This window comes from Oryctolagus cuniculus, chromosome 4, assembly GCF_964237555.1.
Source record: "Oryctolagus cuniculus chromosome 4, mOryCun1.1, whole genome shotgun sequence".
Taxonomy (NCBI): Eukaryota; Metazoa; Chordata; class Mammalia; order Lagomorpha; family Leporidae; genus Oryctolagus; species Oryctolagus cuniculus.
This window is the reverse complement of record NC_091435.1, coordinates 131,815,836-131,837,529: the sequence shown is the minus strand read 5'-3', so window position 1 is coordinate 131,837,529 and position 21,694 is coordinate 131,815,836. Positions and strand designations below refer to the sequence as shown.

The 21,694-nt window shown below is 47.2% G+C and overlaps 1 protein-coding gene and 1 long non-coding RNA gene across 5 annotated transcripts in view; both read right to left on the bottom strand.

Annotated features, from left to right (window-relative positions):
• Positions 1 to 20,465, bottom strand: part of WWTR1 (WW domain containing transcription regulator 1) — a 148,573-nt gene extending 128,108 nt beyond the window's left edge. The window contains exons 1-2 of one of the 4 annotated variants that reach the window (XM_008266317.4): positions 20,204 to 20,465; positions 19,343 to 19,823 (exon numbers count right to left, since the gene is read on the bottom strand). In XM_008266317.4, coding sequence (XP_008264539.2) covers positions 19,343 to 19,773 — 431 coding nt within the window. In that variant the 5' untranslated portion in view covers positions 19,774 to 19,823; positions 20,204 to 20,465. Of the gene's footprint in view, positions 1 to 19,342; positions 19,824 to 20,106; positions 20,125 to 20,203 lie in introns of those variants that run through there. The other 3 variants (XM_008266316.4, XM_008266319.4, XM_008266320.4) reach the window with 3 other exon arrangements.
• Positions 523 to 1,822, bottom strand: LOC138849371 (uncharacterized). The gene is made up of 2 exons (XR_011388144.1): positions 1,693 to 1,822; positions 523 to 722 (listed from the first exon to the last, which is right to left on the bottom strand). It is a non-coding gene; the product is annotated as an uncharacterized lncRNA (long non-coding RNA).
• Positions 20,466 to 21,694: the final 1,229 nt, after the last annotated feature.

Genomic DNA, 21,694 nt, shown 5'->3' with positions numbered 1-21,694 from the left:
GGTCTTCCTTTTCCCGTTGGTTCACCTTCCAATGGCCGCCGCGGCTGGCGTGCTGCGGCTGGCGCACCGCACTGATCCAAAGCCAGGAGCCAGGTGCTTCTCCTGGTTTCCCATGAGGGTGCAGGGCCCAAGCACTTGGGCCATCCTCCACTGCACTCCCTGGCCACAGCAGAGAGTTGGCCTGGAAGAGGGGCAACCGGGACAGAATCTGGCGCCCCGACCAGGACTAGAACCCAGTGTGCCAGCACCGCAAGACAGAGGATTAGCCTAGTAAGCCGCGGCGCCGGCTTGGGCCTACTCTTCTTACAAAGTCCCTCTTTGCAACAGTTTTACTCTTCTCGCTGTGTTCAGATGTGTACCTCTCCACCAGGATCAGAAACGACTGTTAACTCCATGCACTCTCTTCTGGTATTCAAAACTTATGCAGAGCCCCAGCAAAACAATCTCAACTGTTTATCTGTCCCACACAGTCACATCTTTTTCTTTTTTTTAAGAGGATTTATTTTATTTATTTGAAAGTCAGAGTTACACAGAGAGAGGAGAGGCAGAGAGAGAGAGAGAGAGAGAGAGAGAGGTCTTCCATCCAATGGTTCACTCCCCAATTGGCCGCAACAGCCGGAGCTGCACCAATCCGAAGCCAGGAGCCAGGATCCAGGAGCTTCTTCCAGGTCTCCCACATGGGTGCAGGGGCCCAAGCACTTGGACCATCCTCTACTGTTTTTCTAGGCATAGCAGAGAGCAGGATCAGAAGTGGAGCAGTCATCATTTGAACCAGTGCCTATAAGGTATGCCAGCAGTGCAGTCAGCAGCTTTACCCACTACACTACAGTGCCGGCCCCACAGTCACATCTTAAAAGGCTTATTAAAAGTTTTGACAGCTTGTCCTTCAGCTGGTTTTCATAAGCCAATGACTTTGTCTATGGATAAAAGTTAAAACCAAGACAGTTTGGGGTCGGCACTATGGCACAGTGGATTAAGCCACTGCCTGTAATGCTGGCATCCCACATGAGTGCCAATTCAAGTCCCAGCTGCTCCACTTCCAATCCAACTTCCTACTAATGCACCTGGGAAAGCAGCAGAAGGTGGCTCAAGTGCTTAGGCACTGCGCCCACGTGGGGGACTCAGATGAAGCTCCTGACTCCTGACTTTAGCCTGGCCCAGCCTTGGCCATTGCAGCCATTTGGGAAGTGAGCCTTCAAATGGAGGATCTCTCTCTCTCTCTCCACCCCGCCCCCTTTCTCTGTGTGTAAATCTGACCTTCAAATAAATAAATAAGTCTAAAAAAAATAGTTTGGCTCAATCATTCAGTTTTAAAAAGTGACAGATGAGGCCATTTTACTTATAGCCAATGAGCTACTTTTATATAATGGCTGATTTCTATGAAAATAACTCCTGAGTGATCACTAAAACATAGTTGCCCTTGTGATTTATTGACTTTTTACTTTCTACACAGATATATTATCTATTGTAATAGACTAGATCTGCACACACTCAGAGCTATAATTATCTTATATATCAAATCACTGGCAAAAAAAATCCTCAAATTTAAAAAATATTTATTTAGAAACTCACCTTTACTTTTCAGAAATGAAACCTGCAATTTCAGTGGCATTAGCTAGTACTTATTGTGCAGTGTCCTCTCTCGCCACACTATAAGCTTTTGTTTTGTTCTTAGCAGACTTCAACACTCACCATACAAAACAGACACTGTTGGAAAACCCACTTGTAGTACATTGGGAGTAAATATGATCCTTCCCTTCAGCTGAAGCAACTCCACAGCATCAGTACATCTCGAGGCTGACCTGGAGATTTAGAATATTCTTTCTCTTCAGCTCTCAAACCTGGACTCAAAAGGTACGTGTTGGTCGCCGTTTGTTTACCAGGCCTCAGAAGGACCTTCTGAGAACTCTTAAAACCTAACTTGTTGGTGGCGCTTTTCTTTGAGGTGAGTATGGACAGGCACTTTAATTAGCCAGACCACGGTGCCTTTACTCACAGCCATGAGGTAAGCTGGACATTCCATTGCATGTGCAACTGGGAAGTCTGAGTCGTTTAATGGTTTTCAACCAATTAACTAGGGCTGGCCAATTATTAGGTTAAGCGAAAAGCACCGTGACAAAACCTGACTCACTCCACTATGGCTAATAATTAAAAAGGGCTGCGCTGGGGCCAGTTCTTGCTCTACTCACCTGCCCAAGTTTCAAAGACTTCAGCGGTTTGGAAATCTAACCTTTAAAATCATTTCTTTAATGTTGACACTCCAAACTGTCCACAGTGACCCAACACTATTCTGCTCCTACTGTTAAATATGTTAATAATCACCAGCTACTCCAGAGTTATTAAAATGTAAGCAACAGGAAATACAAGGAAACAACGGCCTGGCAGGGTTGCCTGCACATCACAGCCTTTGGGCCATCGCAGAACTTTCCCAAGCCCAAAGCATAGCCCTTCCATCCTCATCCTCAGAATGCAGACATGCAGGACCAGTGGCTCACGTTTAACTTCTCTTAGACTATAGACAAGATAGCTACACTTTTTAAAAGGCCTCAGAAAGAAGGATTATATTTTAAAAAGTACGCTCGGTTACAGCTTAATTTCTGAGTCACAGATCTGTACGCCATGCCTGTCTTTTCCCTCAGGATGTTCTGCAATACAGATTTCTGTTGCATTTTATGTGAAAATGCACAAACAGGGAACTATACATTGGATGATATGACTATGCAAGAAGAACCCGTAGTTGCCAAAGGTCCATATACACAGGCTTATCCTTCATAGAACCCAAAACAAGGGTCCATGGAAGTGAGGACGACTGCACTAGAAAATGTGTCTTTAGAAAACATAATTAATCTTTTAACCAGCAATGAAGTTCACCGCCTCTTTTATGATTGTTAGCCTTGCTACAAAACGCAGATGGTATATACAAATTCCAAACCTGTAACTAGGCTCCCAGGTGCTGCAATCAGCAAAACGCCGCAGAACAGCCTTTTAAACACAATCAGGCTTTAACTACAACACGTATTTGGTCTCAAACTCTAACCAGCATGACATCATCAAGCACTTTATTTACCTATGCTGGGAAAGGGCAAAGCGGCCTAGAGAATTTACCAGCATTAATCCCAGAACCCCCTTTCCAAGTATCCAAATCAGTTCTAGCAAAGAGAGGAAAGATACACACTTTCCTGAAAACTAGTTACTTAATATTCTAAGCCATAAAGTTTTAACTGGTATTCTCCAAATATAATCTGCTATTTTTATGGCTGTATAATGAGTCCTGGTAGTAGCAGTCCCATGTGCTACCAACTGTGACAAAGACTTTGCCACAGCTAAGAGCAGAGTCTGATTTTCTTCATGGCAAGTAATTATCACATCAATTAGACTAATATTTTTACCCAAGTCTTATAACGTATCTCAGTTATAAAACACTGATTTCACAACAAATGCTGACGAGGATGTGGAAAAAAAGCTATCCTAATCCACTGCTGGTGGGAATGTAAACTGGTGCAGCCACTGTGGAAGACACCATGGAGATAACCTCTCTCAAAAGGATCTCACCCGTATCTGCATTTTTTTTTTTTAAAGATTTTATTTATTTCTTTGAGAGAGTTACAGACAGAGAGAGGGAGAGATGGCCACAATGGCTGGAGCTGGGCCAATCCAAAGCCAGGAGCCTGGAGCTTCCTCCAGGTCTCCCACGTGGGTGCAGAGGCCCATACACTTGGGCCATCTTCTACTGCTTTCCCAGGCCGGAAGCTTAGCTTACTATACCACAGTACGGGCCCCCCCTTAAGTGCATTTGACTAATCTTACAAATATATGAGGGGGCTTCAGAAAGTTGTTGGAAAAGTGGTATTAAAAGATAAGTTTGGGGCCAATAATGAGACACAGTAGGTTAAGCAGCTGCTGCAATGCCATAATCCCATATCAGAACCTCGGTTGGAGTCCTGGCTGTTCCACTTGCAATCCAGCTCCATACTAATGCTTCTGGGAAAATAGTGGAAGACGCCCCAAGTGCTTGGGACCCTGCCACCCAGGTGGGAGACCCAGATGGAGTTCCTGGCTTCAATTTGGCCCAGCCCTGGTTGTTTTGGCTATTTGGGGAATGAGCCAGCATATGGAAGATCTCCCCTCTCTCTCCCTCTTTTTCAAATAAATAGATAAAAATATTTTTTAAAAAGGTATGTTTATTTTGGTGTAAAAAAACTGTGAAATCCAAGAACAGTTTTTTCATAATACACATTTTCCATGAACAGTTTATATATATATATGTATATGTGTGTATATATATATATATATATTTAAGGTAGAGAGAGAGAGAAATCTGAAGCGAAGAGCCAGGAACTCAGTCTGAGTCTCTTACATGGGTGGCAGGGACCCATGTAAGTACTTGAGCCATGAGCTGCTGCCTATTGGGAGTCACATCAGCAGGAAGCTGGATCAGACGTGGAGCCAGGACTTGAACCCAGGGACTCTGATATGGGGTACAAGTATCCCAAGCTGCGAGGGAACCTGCATCTATTGCCCACTCACTTCATGAGCTTTTTGAAGCCCCTTCATTATACAGTACCCACCTCCCACCAGGTAACTCCTTTGGATATCTTAAAATCATCTCCAATTCAGCGTGTTGACAACCTTCTCCACCGCTTCCAGCCCTCTCAGCACTGCTTACTACAATCAGAGGTACCATCATTGTGTCATTTTACAGCCAGCAATTTGCAAATCTTCCTTCACCTCTTTCTCTCACTACCCTGATGTAATCCTCTCAAATGATTTCACTCCTTTTCTCCCGGCCTACAAAAGCAACTTTCCAATACATAAATCACTCTGGTGAGTGGCTTCACTCCAGAATGGAGACTATTTCAGTCACTGCTGATGAGTTCTGAGGACCCTGAAAGTAAAATTTGTACCCCCAGGAGCAATCATTTAACAGAGCAGTTAGGACCCAGTTGCATCCCATATCACAGCAACTCAGTTAAATGCCCGGCTCCAGCTCCTCGCGGCAGCAGCAATGGCTCAAGTAGTTGGGCTCCTGCACCCACATGGGAGACGTGAATTGTGTCCCTGGCTCCCAGCTTCGGCCTGGTTGAGCCCCAGCTGCTGTAGCCATTCAGGGAATGAATCATCACGTGGGAGACATCCTTTTCTCTCTCTCTCTCTCTCTCTCTCTTGGCCCCCTAATCCTGCATCTCAATAATAAGTAAAAAATTTAAAATCTGATTAGTTTTGGAGCCCCAAATACATAAATTTCCTGATCCACAAAACCAAATCCCAGCTTCTGAACAACAATTTCTCCAACAAGGCCTTTTACCCGGAGACTCCTCATCAGTCGTCACATCCAATCCTCCAGAATTTTTTTAAAGATTTATCTACTTATTTACGAGGCAGATTTACAGAGAGAGAGGGAGATCGTCCATCACCTGGTTCAGTTCTCAAATGGCTGCAGAGCTCATCCAGGCTGAAGCCAGGAGCCTGGAACCTCATCCAGGTCTCTCACATGGGTGGAAAGGCCCCTGGGCTTGGGTCATCCTCCTCGGCTTTCCCAGGCGGTGGCTTGACCTGCTGCACCACGTCACCTCCAAGTTCTCCAGAATTTAATCCACACACACACACCCACACACACACATTATAGATCCTTAGAGGATACACAGTCAACAGTGGTTAGTTTTGAGGAATAACCTCAGGAAGCCGAGTCAGGGTGGCGGGGTTAACGCTTCACTTTGTAGCCTTCAGTTCTGTTTGAACTTTTTTATTACTGTGTATTACTTTTATTACAAAAGCCAGAATTTTTTTTAAAGATCTATTTTATTTATTTGAAAGTCAGAGTTACAGACAGAGGTAGAGACAGAGAGAGAGAGAGGTCTTCCATCCGATGGTTCACTCCCTAATTGGCTGCAACTGCCGGAGCTGAGCCGTTCTGAAGCCAGGAGCCAGGAGCTTCTTCCCGGTCTCCCACGCGGGTGCAGGGGCCCAAGGACTTGGGCCATCTTCCACCGCTATCCCAGGCCACAGCAGAGAGCTGGATCAAAGAGGAATAGCCGGGACAGAACCGACGCCCATATGGGATGCCAGCACTTCAGGCCAGGGCGTTAACCCACTGCGCCACAGTGCCAGCCCCAAAAGCCAGAATTTTTAACAGCCCACCAAATAAAACCTAGTCACTAAAAGTACTGTTGTTCATTTTAGTTATATTCATCATTTCTTGCATTGTCTGCTTTTGGATGTTTTATTACAGTTGCTCCCTCAATCTTTGAAACGTCTTTCACAGGCAAATATACCATATCTTAATATTTTCAGAAAAGCCATCACAAAGGAATATTTTTTAAATAAACAATCGAGTACGTGTATTTTTTTCCCCATCACTGTGTTTTGATTCCTGAGTCTGTGGCTGGCAAGCTTGCAGGCTGGGCACTCTAAAGAACAGAAACTGGATGTAACTGGAGTGCTCAAAATTGAGGTATGCCAAAGCTTTTTTCTGAGACAGAGTTAGTGTAGGGGTCAAAGACATAAGATGTGCTAAGTACTCAAAAACAGATAAAGTACAATCTCTATGCTGTACAGTTTGATTTCATATTGACACTTATTATTCAACTTCTTAGACTGGTTAGTCTAAAATTAATGATAGGTGTGGTTAATTGATTGCTTGATTTGACAGGTAAAATAGTCATAAAGATGGATGGAAAAATAAAATGATTGGTAAAAAGATGGAAAAGAGGAAGGAAGAGAGGGAGGGGAAGGAGGAGGGAGGGAGGGAGAAACAGATCAGCGCTTTTCAAACTGCCTGATAGTTTGGTGAACAGCCGTTCTGTCAAGACAGTCCTGTCGTGGATGCGATGTACACAGCTCAGACCACATGTGACTCAGCACGCAAGTCTGACACACCCAAAATACCCTGTTTCACAAGACAATTCCACTGATCAGGAGCTCGAATGTCACGGCAATGCCATTTTGCCAAACACTCTGATGTCTATAACCCAGCCCTTCGGGAGCCAGTTACAGCTGCGTACCGATTCAGCCCAGGGACCACAATTTGAGTAGCACTGATATATGAGCACCCACTTCACACTTGCATGCCAACCACTCTGGGCATCCATTGGCCAGACCTGTGTAACACCCTTGAGTAAGATAAGCAGACTCCTGATAGTAGACAACAGACAAATTTGTTAACAGAGAAGCTAGTGAAAAAGATACTTCTATTGAGGAAGATCAGAAGAATTTACTCCCCATTTTGCTCCCTCCATTGGTATTTGGGCATCTGTGATCTTCAGCATTAAAAAGAGAAAATCAGAAGCAAATTTAATGTTGGACAGTAGAGAACCAGTTTTTTTTTGAAAAAAAAAAAAAAGAAGTAAAGCAGATACTTATGTACAGAAGATTAATGGGCTCCATGATATAATTAGGGAAAAAAGGGGAGGTCCTGAAGAATGTGAACAGCTCACGACCATGTGTACTGTACTGAAAATGGTCTAGGTGGACACACGCATTTACTACATACAGACATACATGCTTATACTCAATTTCTCAGGAAAGACAGAAAGAAACCCTAGGGGCCAGCGCTGTGGTGTAGCGAGTACAGCCATCACCTGCAGTGCCAGCATCCTATATGGGTGCCCATTCGAGTCCTGGCTGCTCCACTTCCCATCCAGCTCTCTCCTCTGGCTTAAGAAAACAGGAGAAGATGGCCCACGTCCTTGGGCTCCTGCACCCACATGGGAGACCCCGAAAAAGTTCTTGGCTCCTGGCTTCAGATGGGCTTAGCTCTGGCCGTTGAAGCCAACTGGGGAGTGGATGGAAGACCTCTCTCTCTCTCTCTCTCTGACTCTCCTGTCTCTGTGTAACTCTGACTTTCCAACAGATAAATAAAACAAAACAAAAACAGAAAGAAAGAAACCTTGGCTCTGGAGGGGGCACTGGGAGAAGGGACGGGATAAAAGAAAGATTTCTCACAGTGTATGTTTTGTGCTATTTAATTGCTTTGTTTATGACTAACTCAAAAAATTTCTTTCTTTTAATTTTCAGAGGCCATCTGCAGGCACTAACTTGTGAGTTTAGAAAGCATGTACTGGAGAGGGAGGCCACTGGCTGCTCAGGCGAGGCATGGTCTGGGGACAGGGCCTCCGTGGGCCTTGGTAAGGAGGACTGTGATTTCAGAATCTTAATTTCGTCTGTGCCCAGTTGCTCAAACTCAGAGAAACTATCCAAAAGCCACATGACAGTATTCTTGGAACTAGACTCAAAAGTTATTCATTTATAAGCAGACATGGCAGATTCAGTGGGGGCAGGCCTTGAGTCAAGGGTTAAGCTGGTACCCCACAGCCGTGGAGAGCAAAGGCTACATTTACTAAGCTGAAGTTATGGCAGATGGGTAGGGGAATTGTTGCGAAAGGCTCAATCATTCTCACAATCTTTTAAGTCAGTATAAAATGCTTGGTTCTCTAAACAACTAGTAAGATGTCAACACAGGGGACACTGATGGACTCCTACGCCGTGTTCAGATAAAGCTAGGATTGGTGTATTTCAAAAGCAAGAGGTAGGGAGGTTGTTTCCCAGCAGAAGGTTTAAAAGGATCTGGGATGTGTGGTCATCTGGCAGTCAGCACTTATCTTTTAACCCAGACAAGTCAGACTCTCCTTGGCCCGAAAAACGCACCCTCATCACTTCAGACACTGCATTTCTTTCCATTCCCTCTTTCCAGGAAGGGCTGACTGCTTACCCACTACATCTCTCCCATTTTTCAGGACTCCATCTATGTCCTACCTCCTTTACCGAGACTTCTCTGAACATTGAACCTTCTGCGATCCCAAAATTGGAACTTCCATTCTAAACTGTCAGTCCAAGGAGCACAGACATGATGCGATTACATTCTCAAGCACAGCAGATTTCTATCAGAAATTCCAGTGTGTAAGCTTGCAAGGCAAATGACCAAAAGATGGCCAAAAAAGAGGGGAGAGGGGCCGGGGCTGGTGCTGTAGTGCACTGGGCTGAAGCCCTGGCCTGAAGCACCAGCATCCCATATGGACGCTGGTTCGAGTCCCAGCTGCTCCTCTTATGTTCCAGCAGAAGATGGCCCAAGTCCTTAGGGCCCTGCACCCACGTGGGAGACCCGGAAAAAGCTCCTGGCTCCTGGCTTTGGATAAGCTCAGCTCCAGCCATTGTGGCCATTTGGAGAGTGAACCAGCTGATGGAAGACTTCTCTCTCTGTAACTCTTTCAAATAAGTAAAAATAAATCTTCAAAAAAAAAAAAAAAAAAAGAAAAGAAAAGAAAAATCACACGATTTTAGGACCAGCATTGTGACACAGTGGGTAAAGCCACTGTTTCTGGTGCTAGCATCCCATATCAGTGTTGGTTCCAGTTCCGGCTGCTCGACTTCCAATCCAGCTTCCTACTAATGCACCTGGGAAAGCAAATAACAGCCCAGTGCTTGGGTCTCTGCCATCCATGTGGGAGAATCAGATGGAGTTTCAGGTTCCTAGCTTCAATCTGGACATTTAAGGAGTGAACCACCAGACAGAAGATCTCTCCTTCTCTCTGTTACTCGCTTTTCTAATAAATAAATAAATATTTACAAAGAAAAATTACAGGATCTCTTCCTTATTAAATACCTACTGTGTGTCATGCATCACATCCAGGTTTTACAACATCAAGCAAAACAAACACCATTCTTGTCCGCGTGGGGACCAGTGCTATGGCTTTGAAACTCAGGGAGCTATGGCAGAGGTAGCAAGAGCATCTAAAAGTAGAGCCTGTGGCAGGCCAGAAGCCCTTGCCTAAAAGCAGCAATGGTGTTAACCAGACCAAAAGCAGGGAAATAATGTTCTAGGCACAGGCATCGGCTTGTGCCAAGTTCCAGGCTGGAGGGAACACAGCCAGTGGGAGAAACAAACTTCTGTTCAGCACGGTTACACGTTTCGGACCTGTAACCATAATAAAATGACTGACTTAGGGCACACCTCAAGAGGGCTCCCAAGCCACCCCTGCCGGGTGCAGCTGCTGGAGGCTGCAGCACCACACAGGTTGGAACCAGCTGTTAGCTAGTTTTATCTGGGTTCCTCTTCTCTCCCCAGAGAGCCTGCCGGCTGCTTGAGGTGACAGGTCAATCCCGCACTTCCTCGCACACACGATTCTAGCACTCAGGGGGCTTCAAGGACTTTTCACTGTCAATTAGCTGAATCAGCTCCAGATCTTTCAGGAAAGGGCAGCCCCCATGAGCGCCTAAACCTGGAATAAAGACAGGCATGACCCTGCACAGGTGTGTACTGCGCCCGGCACGGCCCTGCGCACTCAGTGCACATTCCTTCACGCTGAGCAGGCGAACATCATCTTTTCCTTTCTTATTCATCATTGCTGCGTCTCCACGGGACACTGACTAAAGGCTAAAGCCCAGGAAGGAGCACATGCAACTAAGAACAAGGCGAAAGAAATCTATGTCACCCACGATTTGTCACTAGCCTGTTTTTTATCCTCAGGGGACTTTTGTGCCGATTTTCGTTGAGATTTGAGCAACTGCTGTGTTCAGTTCATTTCAAAGTAAGAAACACCCAAGCAGCTCCCAAAGAACACCCATTTAGTACCATGAAACCCAGTTGTCAGACACTGAGCTGCCACTTACACAGCCCCATACCTGGCCAATTCCACCTTCAAGCCTCACTTGCTGTTTGCTTGCTTGCTTGCTTTCCCTTACATTCTTTACAACCCCACACTGATATAAGGAGAAATACTTGTTTACTGTAGTACAAGGCCTATTCTCTCCAGAAATGTAGAAATCAGGCAACAAATATCATCCATAATTTCAGAAATCACCAATATTTGATGTGTTCTTCTCTGTCTTCCTCTCTCATGCAACACACACACATAAACACACATTCACATGCATGTGTAGAGTCTCTAAAATCAGGACTGTGATGCAATCACTAGTACTGTACTATAACTGGATCATTTTCTTACTTCTCTTTCTTGTATTGTCATCTCCATGAGGGCAAAAATGGTTATTTGTCTTAATTGATATTGTGTCATCCAAGCACAGTGCCTGGCCCACGGTAGGTACTTGACAAGGAAGAAATGTTGGGATTTTTTTTTTTTCTCTTTTTTAGTCATTTGCCTTGCAAGCTCCCACACTGGAATTCCTCATAGGAGTCTGCCGTACTTGAGAATGGCATTCCCTTAGGATTATGATACTATTACACTGCTACTGGACTATAATTGTTGGTTTTCTCCTCTACACCCCACTTGTATGATATTTAGAGCCACTTCTTTTTTTTTTTTCCAGATTAATTAATTAATTAATTTGAAAGGCAGAGTTAGAGAGAGAAGACAAAGCGATCTTCCATCCTCTGGTTCACACCCCAAACAGCTCCAACAGCCCGGGTGGGGCCAGGCTGAAGCCAGGAAACAGGAGTTTCTTCTAGGTCTCTCATGTGGGTGCAGGGGCCCAAGCTCTTGGGCCATGTTCTGCTTTCCCAGGCAAATTAGCAGGGAGCTGGATTGGAAGTGGAGAAATGGGGACTCAAACTGGTCCCCCTATGAGATACTGGCGTCATATAAGGCAGCTTAACCCAGTATGCCACTACGTTGGCCCCTTGAGTCATTTCTTACTGCTACAATCTTAGCATCTCACATATTTGTATGCTTTGGTAGTTGACTATAAATAAAAAAATATAAATGAAGGGGCTGGTGTTGTGACACAATGGGTTAATATACCACTTACAATGCCCACATAGCATGTCAGAGTGTCTGAATTACTTCACTTCCAATCCAGCTCCATGTTGATACACCTGGGAAGAAGCAGATAACAGTCCAAGTATTTGAGTCCTTGGTATCCACATGGGAGATCTAAATGGAGTTCTTGGCTCCTGGATTCAGTCCAGCCTAGCCCCAGCTGTTGTGGCCATTTGGGGAGTGAACCAGCAGATGGAAGATCTCTCCATCTTTCCCACTCCCCCTCTCTCTGCAACTGCCTTTCAAATAAATATTTGAAAATACAACAAATACACATAAAGCACACTGAAAAGAAAAACTTTAAATAGCCTCAAACATGAAAGTCCAACTCTAAAAATAATAATGAAGTTCACAAAAAGATTTCCCAAAGTGTGTTCTGTAGAACATCCCTATGTGTGGTGGGTTTTTTTTTTGTTTGTTTTGTTTTTTGTTTTTTGTTTTTTTTTTTTGGACAGGCAGAGTGGACAGTGAGAGAGAAGAGACAGAGAGAAAGGTCTTCCTTTGCCGTTGGTTCACCCTCCAATGGCCGCCAGGGCTGGCGCGCTGCAGCCGGCGCACCGCACTGACCCGATGGCAGGAGCCAGGTGCTTCTCCTGGTCTCCCATGGGGTGCGGGGCTCAAGCACTTGGGCCATCCTCCACTGCACTCCCTGGCCACAGCAGAGGGCTGACCTGGAAGAGGGGCAACCGGGACAGAATCTGGCGCCCCGACCGGGACTAGAACCCGGTGTGTCGGCGCCGCAAGGCGGAGGATTAGCCTAGTGAGCCGCGGCGCCGGCCCCTATGTGTGTTCTAACAGATGATGGTTAAAATAAAAACATTCAGAATTCATTCAAACATGTTTGTGAAATACTAGGTTAAACGAAAATAGTTCTTCCAAAAAGGAACTTTTGTATTTTCAATGTATATTGTGAATCTTCAAGATAGAGCATGCCACATATCCCCAGACCTATTGGTCTAGGAATTCTTTGTTCACAAAACATCTGAACCCACAAGAGTTTCAAAGAATACACTGTGGAAAACACTGCTTTACCAATATTTCCACGCAAGAAAGTCTTCATGGTGCCCCACAGTGAGCAGAAGAGCCATCCTCTCAGAATTAGCCCTCGGATGATGAGCTAATTACTGGGTCCTCATTCTCCCAAATCACTCTTAAAAAAGAAAAAAACTGCCCCCTAGATTGGCTGATTCCGTAACCCCTGCCTCTGGTTAGGTGTTTAACTCAGGTAGGAAGGGGAAGAAAGAGCTGAGATTCAAGGTTGCAAATTCTCTAAGTCTGAACTGAGTTTGTCAGCAAACAGACTCAACGCTGCCTCAGATCTCTACCACACTGTACAAGGGTTTGCCAATAAGTTTGTGGGAAAATGAAATTAAAAGATTTTTTTTGTGGAAAAAAAATTTTTGAAATCCATGGATAGTTTTCTCATAATATACATTTTCCAAAAACTTTTCAAGATCCCCATGTATTTTCAGTTGCTGCAATTATAAAAGCAGTTTAGCAGCAACATTGCTGTCTTTCTTCTTGAAACTACCAACATGTTCTAATTAGCACTGTCAACAAGTCCCCAGCAAAGCACCCTCTCCTGCCATCAGCTGAGATGGATGGGGACCTCCGTCATCCACCCTTCCTGTCACGTCTGTGTTTACTGCCACAAGATGTGGATTTATTTGGTGGAAATCTTGATGAGAATAAAATATATAAATAGGCACTCACTGAAGGTATATTACCCGTTTCTGGTTTGCTTGGTTTCTCATCATCATCATCTCATCATCATCAACAAGAGCTCCAAATAGGATCACTCAGGCTCAGTTCAGAAGCAGATGCTAATGGTCCATCCACCACTCCAGAGTTATCTGGTCACCAAGAATATTTAATTACAGGGGCTAATTATGAGCACATAATTGGCGTGAGACAGCATGGCGTGAGGGTAGGAACACAGGTTTTAGAATCACGCAATTCAAATCCCATTTCTGCCACTCACCTGTTATGTGACCCCGGAACATTTACTCAACCTCATTGAGCCTCAGTCTCCTCAACAGTAAAATGAGATAATAACATGTACCTTTTCACAGGGCCACTGGGAGGGTTAAAGGGAGACGACGTACACAACCACCTAGGGTTGTGAAAAACGTTTCCACGGGCATGTGATTCGGTGCTATCTCTTCGGGAAGCGCTGACTCAGCTCACAGCCTTGTCTGGCAAAGAGCAGGTCATCAGCAAATGTCAACTACCTTCCCTCCCACCCTCTTGTCTCCCCCTTCTCCACCGCTGTCCACTCCCCCATCTCAGGCACAAAAATGACCCAACTAGAAGTTACAAGGAAGGTTCCAAACAACAAAAAGTAGACACTCCTGAGGATGGGCACCCTCTGCTCAAGACGCCCAAGTGACAGGGCACCCATGGGGGACATTTCCATGTAGGTTTTCTTAAAACAGGAAATCTTTACTTTACATTTAAAAAGCAAATTTTAATTCCAGACAGATCCAGACTGTCATTCAGAGCCATACTTATAATCAGGAGTTGAATATCACCCTACCCAGAACTGACATTGTGGCATACTTGGTAAAACCATCACCTGCAATGCCAGCATACCATATGGGCAACAGTTCAAGCCCCAGCTGCTCCACATCCAATCCAGCTCCCTGCTAATGTGCCTGGGATTGCAGCAGAAGATGGTCCAAGTGTTTGGGCCCCTGCACCCACGTGGGAGACCCTCAAGAAGCTCCTGGTTCCTGGATTTAGCCTGGCCCAAGCATAGCTGTTGCAGCTATCTGGAGAGTGAACCAGCAGATGGAAGATCTCTCCCACTTTGTCTCTCCCTCTCTGTAATTCTGCCTTTCAAATAATTAAATAAATCTTAAAAAAAAAAGAAAGAAAGAAAACCACCTACACTACTGCCACGGTTTTTGCATCTGATTTTGGCCAAGTGAACCATGTCCGTGAGTTGAGAGAGGGGAAGGGAAGGCAAGAACTAACTTGTCCCAAGCATCTATTATGTGGCAGATGCTGTAAATGCGTTATCTCATCTAATCTTTCAAGCCACCCTGAGATAAGTATTACTATTCTCATTTTACACATAAGGAAACTGAGGTAGCAGACAACATATTTTGAATGACAAAAGGCCCTTCATGAAAATAGCTCCCTGATCCTGTCATCCAATGGTAAAGAGAAAAAAACAAGCCAGGATCACTTCCTCTTTTAAGGAAAATGAGAACAACTTTTAAAGCAAATACGTTTAGATGGAAAATGATTTCAAAAATTTATCTCTCAAAAGCATTCCTTAAGAGGTTACTACAGCATGGCCTGTGGCAAAATGAGGGCATGAACCAAGAAAGAAGACATGGGAAAAGGAAACAGCACTTTCAGCCCTGGAGAGCCGTCCCAGGAGGACAGGATGACAACTCTGCTGGGAGCCTGAAGAGCAGTCAACGCAGAACAGCACAGCAAGATGAGGGAAGCTGAACGCAAAGCTCAGGGAGAGTTGATGGAAGAGATGGAGTGAGTTGTCTAGAAAACTTCTGAGAGCATAATAAAGACAAACAGTACATAAACACATGAAAAAGCAATTAGAAACACCAGAAAAAAGTGTTTAAGAAAGTCCTGATGCAAATATGAACAAACTCAAAGGTGACATGAATGCAAAACAACTGGTAGAGACTAAGAAGAAATCCATTGACTTTGGTGCTGGACATATCATCTTTTGATTGGCCCAGAAATCCTGACAGCAGACCCCAATGTGCAAACCTAAAATCCAACCTTAACACATAGGGTGATGACTCATTTTATAGAAGTAGAATTACATAAATGTGGCCCATGGATTTGCAACTTTAGGAATCACATATAATATAGATAAGGTCAACTTTTAGGCAAAGCATTAATATAGGTTACAGGCTCAGGGCTTTGGCAATGTTAAACAGTCTTTGTTTAAGAAGTGAATAGCAGGGCAGGTGCTGTGGCATAGCTGGTAAAGCTGCCACCTGCGATGCCAGCATCCCACATGGGCACCAGTTCAAGTTCCTGCTGCTCTACTTCTGATCCAGCTCTCTGGTAATGCATCTGGGAAAGCAGCAGAAGATGGCCCAAGTGTTTGGGCCCCTGCACGCATGTAGGAGACACAGAAGAAGCTCCTTGGTACTGGCTTCAGCTTGACCCAGTCCGGCTATTGCAGCCATCCGGGGAGTGAACCAGTGGATAGAAGATCTCTCTCTCTCGCTCTCTCTCTCTCTCTCTATGACTCTGCCATTCAAATAAATAAATAGATCTTTTAAAAAAAGAATAAAGATGGAAAATTTATCTGAAGCTAGATCATTTCTTCTTTATAATTCTCCATTTTCTGATTTATGTACAAAAAGCATGCATAGCCACAAATTTTTAAAAAAATGAATGGGATCAATGTGGAAAGTCAGTGTGCCAGAATGGGTAGAGCTCCACATCTATGCATCCCAAGCTGATCCAGGAACATCAGAGAAGCAGCAGTGCTCAGAGGCCTTGTGTTTTTCCATCGTTACATATTACCCTAAAGGAATGGCTGGACACCAAGAAAGCTGTGAATACTCAGAAAAGGTAATTTTGGGAGGTCCCAGGATGTGATTGCATCATATGCCTGAAACAATCTTACAGGAGAAAACAACAAAAGGCTTTTTTTTTTTTTTTTTTTTTGACAGGCAGAGTGGACAGTGAGAGAGAGAGACAGAGAGAGAAAGGTCTTCCTTTGCCGTTGGTTCACCCTCCAATGGCCGCCGCTGCAGCCGGCGCACCGTGCTGATCCGATGGCAGGAGCCAGGATCCAGGTGCTTTTCCTGGTCTCCCATGGGGTGCAGGGCCCAAGCACCTGGGCCATCCTCCACTGCACTCCCTGGCCATAGCAGAGAGCTGGCCTGGAAGAGGGGCAACCGGGACAGAATCCGGCGCCCCGACCGGGACTAGAACCCGGTGTGCCGGCGCCGCAAGGTGGAGGATTAGCCTATTGAGCCACGGCGCCGGCTCAACAAAAGGCTTTTGAAAGCTCAGATGTTCAGATTCTGTTTCCCATAAAACATACAGCTTGTCTAGGGAAGTGACACGGGGAAAAGGAGGGGATGGGAGGGAAGGAAAACTCTGTAAGTAGACAGAAACAGTCCAAGGTCTACCGCTAAACTACCAGTGACCTTCCCCAAGTCACACTCTCGTCCTTTCCTAGTCAAAGAGGCAGAAGTGTCCCTTGTCGATCCTGAAGTCTCTGATTTCTGGTTGATAAAGCCCTCAACTCCCAAAAGACTGAATAGGATTCTTCTGCTAGCTCCACTTACAGGGTCGGTTGCCACCATCTTTCAAGGTTCTACTTAATCCACCAAAATACATTGCCTTTCAAGTCTAACAAATGTAACACATACCATTTACATTATTCCAATTTTAAACAAAGCACTCAAAGAAACTCAGAGACCTCTTGGCAGGTTGCTTATTCTGAAAGACAGTAGTCACAATGACCTAATTTCTTAAATTCTCTAAGTTACTTGGCAAATATATAGAGATATATACATATATATACACATATATATATCTGTGTATATATGTATATATCTATATATCTATATGTATATATACATATATATGTATATGTCTATATATACACATATATATAGATATATACATTTATATCTAAATAGATAGATAGAAAGATATCCAGGACAGCATGAGCCCAAGCCAATCGACTACAGACACACTTTGTTCAGCTGTCATTTTCCCAGAGCATGCAGAGTGAAATGAAGATGGCCCCTGCTCTGGGTTAGGGAGTGGCTATGGTTGGGGGGGGGGGGGGGACAGCAGCAATTTACTCCAAACCCAAGACTTAACTTCCATTTTTGCCCTAATTCACAAGAAGTTCTGAGCTACTCCAATCGTTCAAAACACATTATAAAATTAATTTTTTGCTTTTGTTTAGGGATCTTTTTCATTTACTTAGGCAAGCGCAACTCTTATTTCATATTCCTAATAATCAGTTACACTGAACACATACCTTGTATGTGTGTTCATAAACAGATGGAAAACTATTTTTTTAATTCTTTTTGATTTTGGAAAACTATTTGAGACCAAAAAGAACCCCCCGAAATTATAGAGTCTGCTTCTATCTATATTTATTATTCTTCCATTTCTATAAAAGTCACAATAAAATAAGCAAAACTGCATTTGCCTGGGCAAAAGTAACACAGGCCGCTAGCTGCTTTGGATTAGGACAGCCTATAGGAATCAGTGTCATTGTTGGGAACAATATCAGATTTAGAAAAATGTCATGTCTTGACATCACCTACCAGACTTCCATTAGCCATGCAGAAGTCAAAGCACTGAGCTCCTTGTCCACATGACTGTTCAACCCCAGGAAGACCAGCTTTGGAATAAATAAACGGCCATCAAGTCTGTTTCTGGATCTCAGCACCGCACCAACCCCAGAAACAAAAATGAACTCCTCCTTGCATAAGCTGTCAAACAGCTTTTGGAGGGGAAGGAACAAAAATTGGTCACCAGTCTGAGCCCCAGAGTTGGCTGTAATAAACCTCACCCATCTGCGTGTGTGCATGCATAGAGTTCTCTCATGGCAATCAAAGTGCCCCATATGAGTGCCAAAGAAGGACTTGAATAATATTTTTTAAGTGGGCCATCATGTTTTAGAACAACTTTTGAACGAAAGCTCTTCCACCAAAGGAACACAGGCGTTTAAATGAACTGTAAGGCAAGTTCCTGGAAGAGGAGTTTTTCTCACTGGCAGAGAGTGCAATCAAGTGCAGGCAATCCTGAACCAAGTGGCCCAGCTGGCACCATTTCCACCCAGGCCTTTGCTAGCCTGACCCTCCATGACCTCACTAGCTACATTTCAAGTTCCAACTTGGTTTCTCCTCAGGAATGTAATTATCGTAGGGTACCACAACGGAAACAATAACCTCCAGTGTTTGAGAATGTATTTTCCTGTAGGCTCTAATTAGAAAACTCGAACCTAACTTCCAACCCATTGTAACAGAAGGCTGGAACAAGGCTAAGGGCAGAAGCAGCAGGCTGCCGATGTGATGGTATTTTAGGTGACCCAGCGCAACCTCATAAAACTCCTGACCCAATTTCCACACAATTGATTAGGCCAGCCCACGGGGACTTCACCCCAGTTGCTAATTACATCACTGTGCTGTGTGGTCATTACGTCACCCTGATGGGTGCTGCACCCGGCTGCTCCCTTTCCCAGCTTGCTCCCCCTAGAAGCCAACGGCCCCTCCCGCCCTGAGCCTCCCAGCCTCTCTCTCACAGGATCCCCCTCCGTCCCGCAAGGCGCGAAGGCTCTGTGCTAGGGGGAACCTGTTTCAGTCCTCCAGATTCAGGGCGAAGTACAGACGTGTCCCGTGAGCATTTCCCCGCCACAATTTTGTTTTCTCCTTGGTTCTTCCAGAACGCCAATGAACCTTACCAGATTCTGCTCTGCCCCTGGTCCCTTACAAGTATGTCCACACCCAGACAGTCCATACATCCAGCCTTCGGGATTCGGGGGCTGGGAGGGGGCAAGATCCGTGGGAGGACACGCACCATCTCACACTCACACACGCACACACGACAAAGCGCGCGGGCCCTGAGGACGCGGGGATTCTGTGCCCCTCGGCTCCGGGTCGACTTACTTGAGGAAGTACTTCTGGCCAGTGGCCGTGTAGGCCATCTCCCAGCCCGGGGGCAGCGGCGGCTCGTCGGTCAGGTCGTAGGAGCGCTGGCAGAGGTGTACGTGCTGCTGCGCGGGACTGCCCGCGGCGCCCGCGCCGGTGCCCAGCTGCAGGGACGCGGGCGACGAGTGTGAGCGGACGTGCTGGGCGCCGCCGGCCAGCCGGGGCCCCGGGTGGCCGCCCGACGAGTCGGTGCTGGACTGGCGCGAGTGCGAGCCCGAATCCGGCTCCTTGAAGAAGGACTCGGGCAGGATCTTCTTCCGCCACGAGCTGGGCTTGGGGTTCATGACAGAGTTGAAGAGGGCTTTGAGGTCCGTGTCGAGGTCCTGCGTGACGTGGATCACTTGCTGCCCGGGCGGCGGGAGCGGAGGGGGCGCCGAGGCCGGATTCATCTTCTGCAGGGAGAAGGGAGGTCAGTCTCTTATCGGAGTTGGAGGACGGGCTGGGAGGAAGAGAAGGGAGAGGACGGGTCGGTGTCGGCCTCGGGATACCAGCCGCTCGGCCGGGTGGGGGAGGGGTCCCTCCTGACCTCGGGAATTATGCAACTTTCTTGAAGCAAAGAAGTTACCGGGAATAGGAGAAGGAAGGGCGGGGTGGGATTCAGGGTGGGGATGGCGGACGTTGCTGCACTGCTGGTGGCAGAGGATAGGGCGCAGCTTTCCGCGGCCGGCAGCCTCTGCAGCCCACCTCCCCCACCGCCCCCGCCCGCCCCCGGGAAGTCTCACCCCGAGCCAACCCCACGCCAGCCCGACTCCGGAAGGCAGAAGAGCCCGGCGCCCTGGACCCGTGCCGGGCAAGCGGGCGCGTTCCAGCGGGCACTACCTGGGCGCGCAGCGAAGCCGAGCCCGAGTGCGCGGCGGCCGCCGTCCCGCCCGAACTTGCCGTCTGGCCTCGGTCGCCCGGCTGCGTCCCGCGCGTGCGGAGCTGGAGCCGGGGCCCGACTGGCAGAAACCGAGCCGACTCGGTGCCTGGCAGCCCAGGGGCTTCGGCTCTCACATCCCCCGAGCTGGCCTCAGGCGCTTGCTCTCGGCGAGAAGGAGGCGGAGGAGACGCCGACAGCGCGGCCGCAGCAGCTCCGGGACTGTCCCATAAACAAAGTTTGGAGCAAACTCCCACCCCCAGGAAAGAGGCGGGCCCGAAAGTTGAGCTGTTGAATTATGCATGACCTGCAGGTCCTGAGCCTGCCTGCCTGCCCCCGCTCGCCCCTCCTCTTCCTCCTCCTCCCACCCCCGGCTCCAGAAACCCCTGGGCGTGTTGAGTACTTCACAGGGTAAGAGGAGACGGGTGCCCCCCACCCACTCCTCCCGGCCCGCGCGGACCTCTCCCGCGGAGCTCCGGATCTGCATTCCTTTTAGTTTACCACCGACTTGGGGCGGGATCAAAGGGAAAGTGGCCCGAACCTGTTTAATCAAGGGGTTGTGGACCGAAACCCAGGCTGGGGGTGGCGGAGGGCAGGCGGGTGAGGGGCCCAGGCTGGGGAAGGGCCGGTCCAGGGCGCTGCGCCTTCTCCTGGAGCCCGGCGCCCAGGCCTGCAGAGCACCCGCAGCGCCGCGCTGACCCACGATGCTGCCCGAGGGCGGGCCGGGGTACGCCCCGGCGCGGGGAGACTCCAACAAGGCCAGCCTTTCCCCGGGAGGCTGCTTAGCGCTTGTGACCATATTTGGTCTGGCGAGGAGGCATTTTGGCCGCTCGACTTTCGATTGTCTACTAAAGAGCGCGGACGGTGCCCCATAGAGTGCTGCTGTCGCTGGAGATGCGGCTTCGCCCACGGGTGGGGTGTAAACAAACAGCCTCCAAACCATTCACCAACCCTTGGTTGCCTCGATGGCTTGGCCCGGGCCGCTAGGGGCCGAGAAGAAAGCGGGTCAAAGCTGGGAGCTGCGAGGCGAGAGCAGTTGCGCCCCCCCCCCCCCCGTGACATCCGCGCGGTAGTGGGAGGATTGGAATGTCCTTGACGCCCTCCAGGGAGCCAGGTCCCGGCATGGAACCCGAGCAGGTGGCTGCGAGCAGAGAGGGGGTGCCGGTGACCCGGAAAAAGCCACCCACCCTCCCACCGACGGATCTGCGCGAAGGCTGAAGACCCCCTGCCCTTAGCCAGGGGAAGAAGGTCAAACCTGGCAGACAGCTGCGGGAAGTGGGAGGCGGTCGTGCCCTCCGGAGCGGCTTAATTCCTCCGCTCCCTCCTGCCCTTCTCCGTTGCGGAAAAACGGGAGGATGGCCGGGAGGTAGATTCCAGAAAGCCCCCACACCACCCTGTTGATTCAGATTGAAGTTTATTAAATAAATCAAATGAGGCAATATTTGTAAAACACC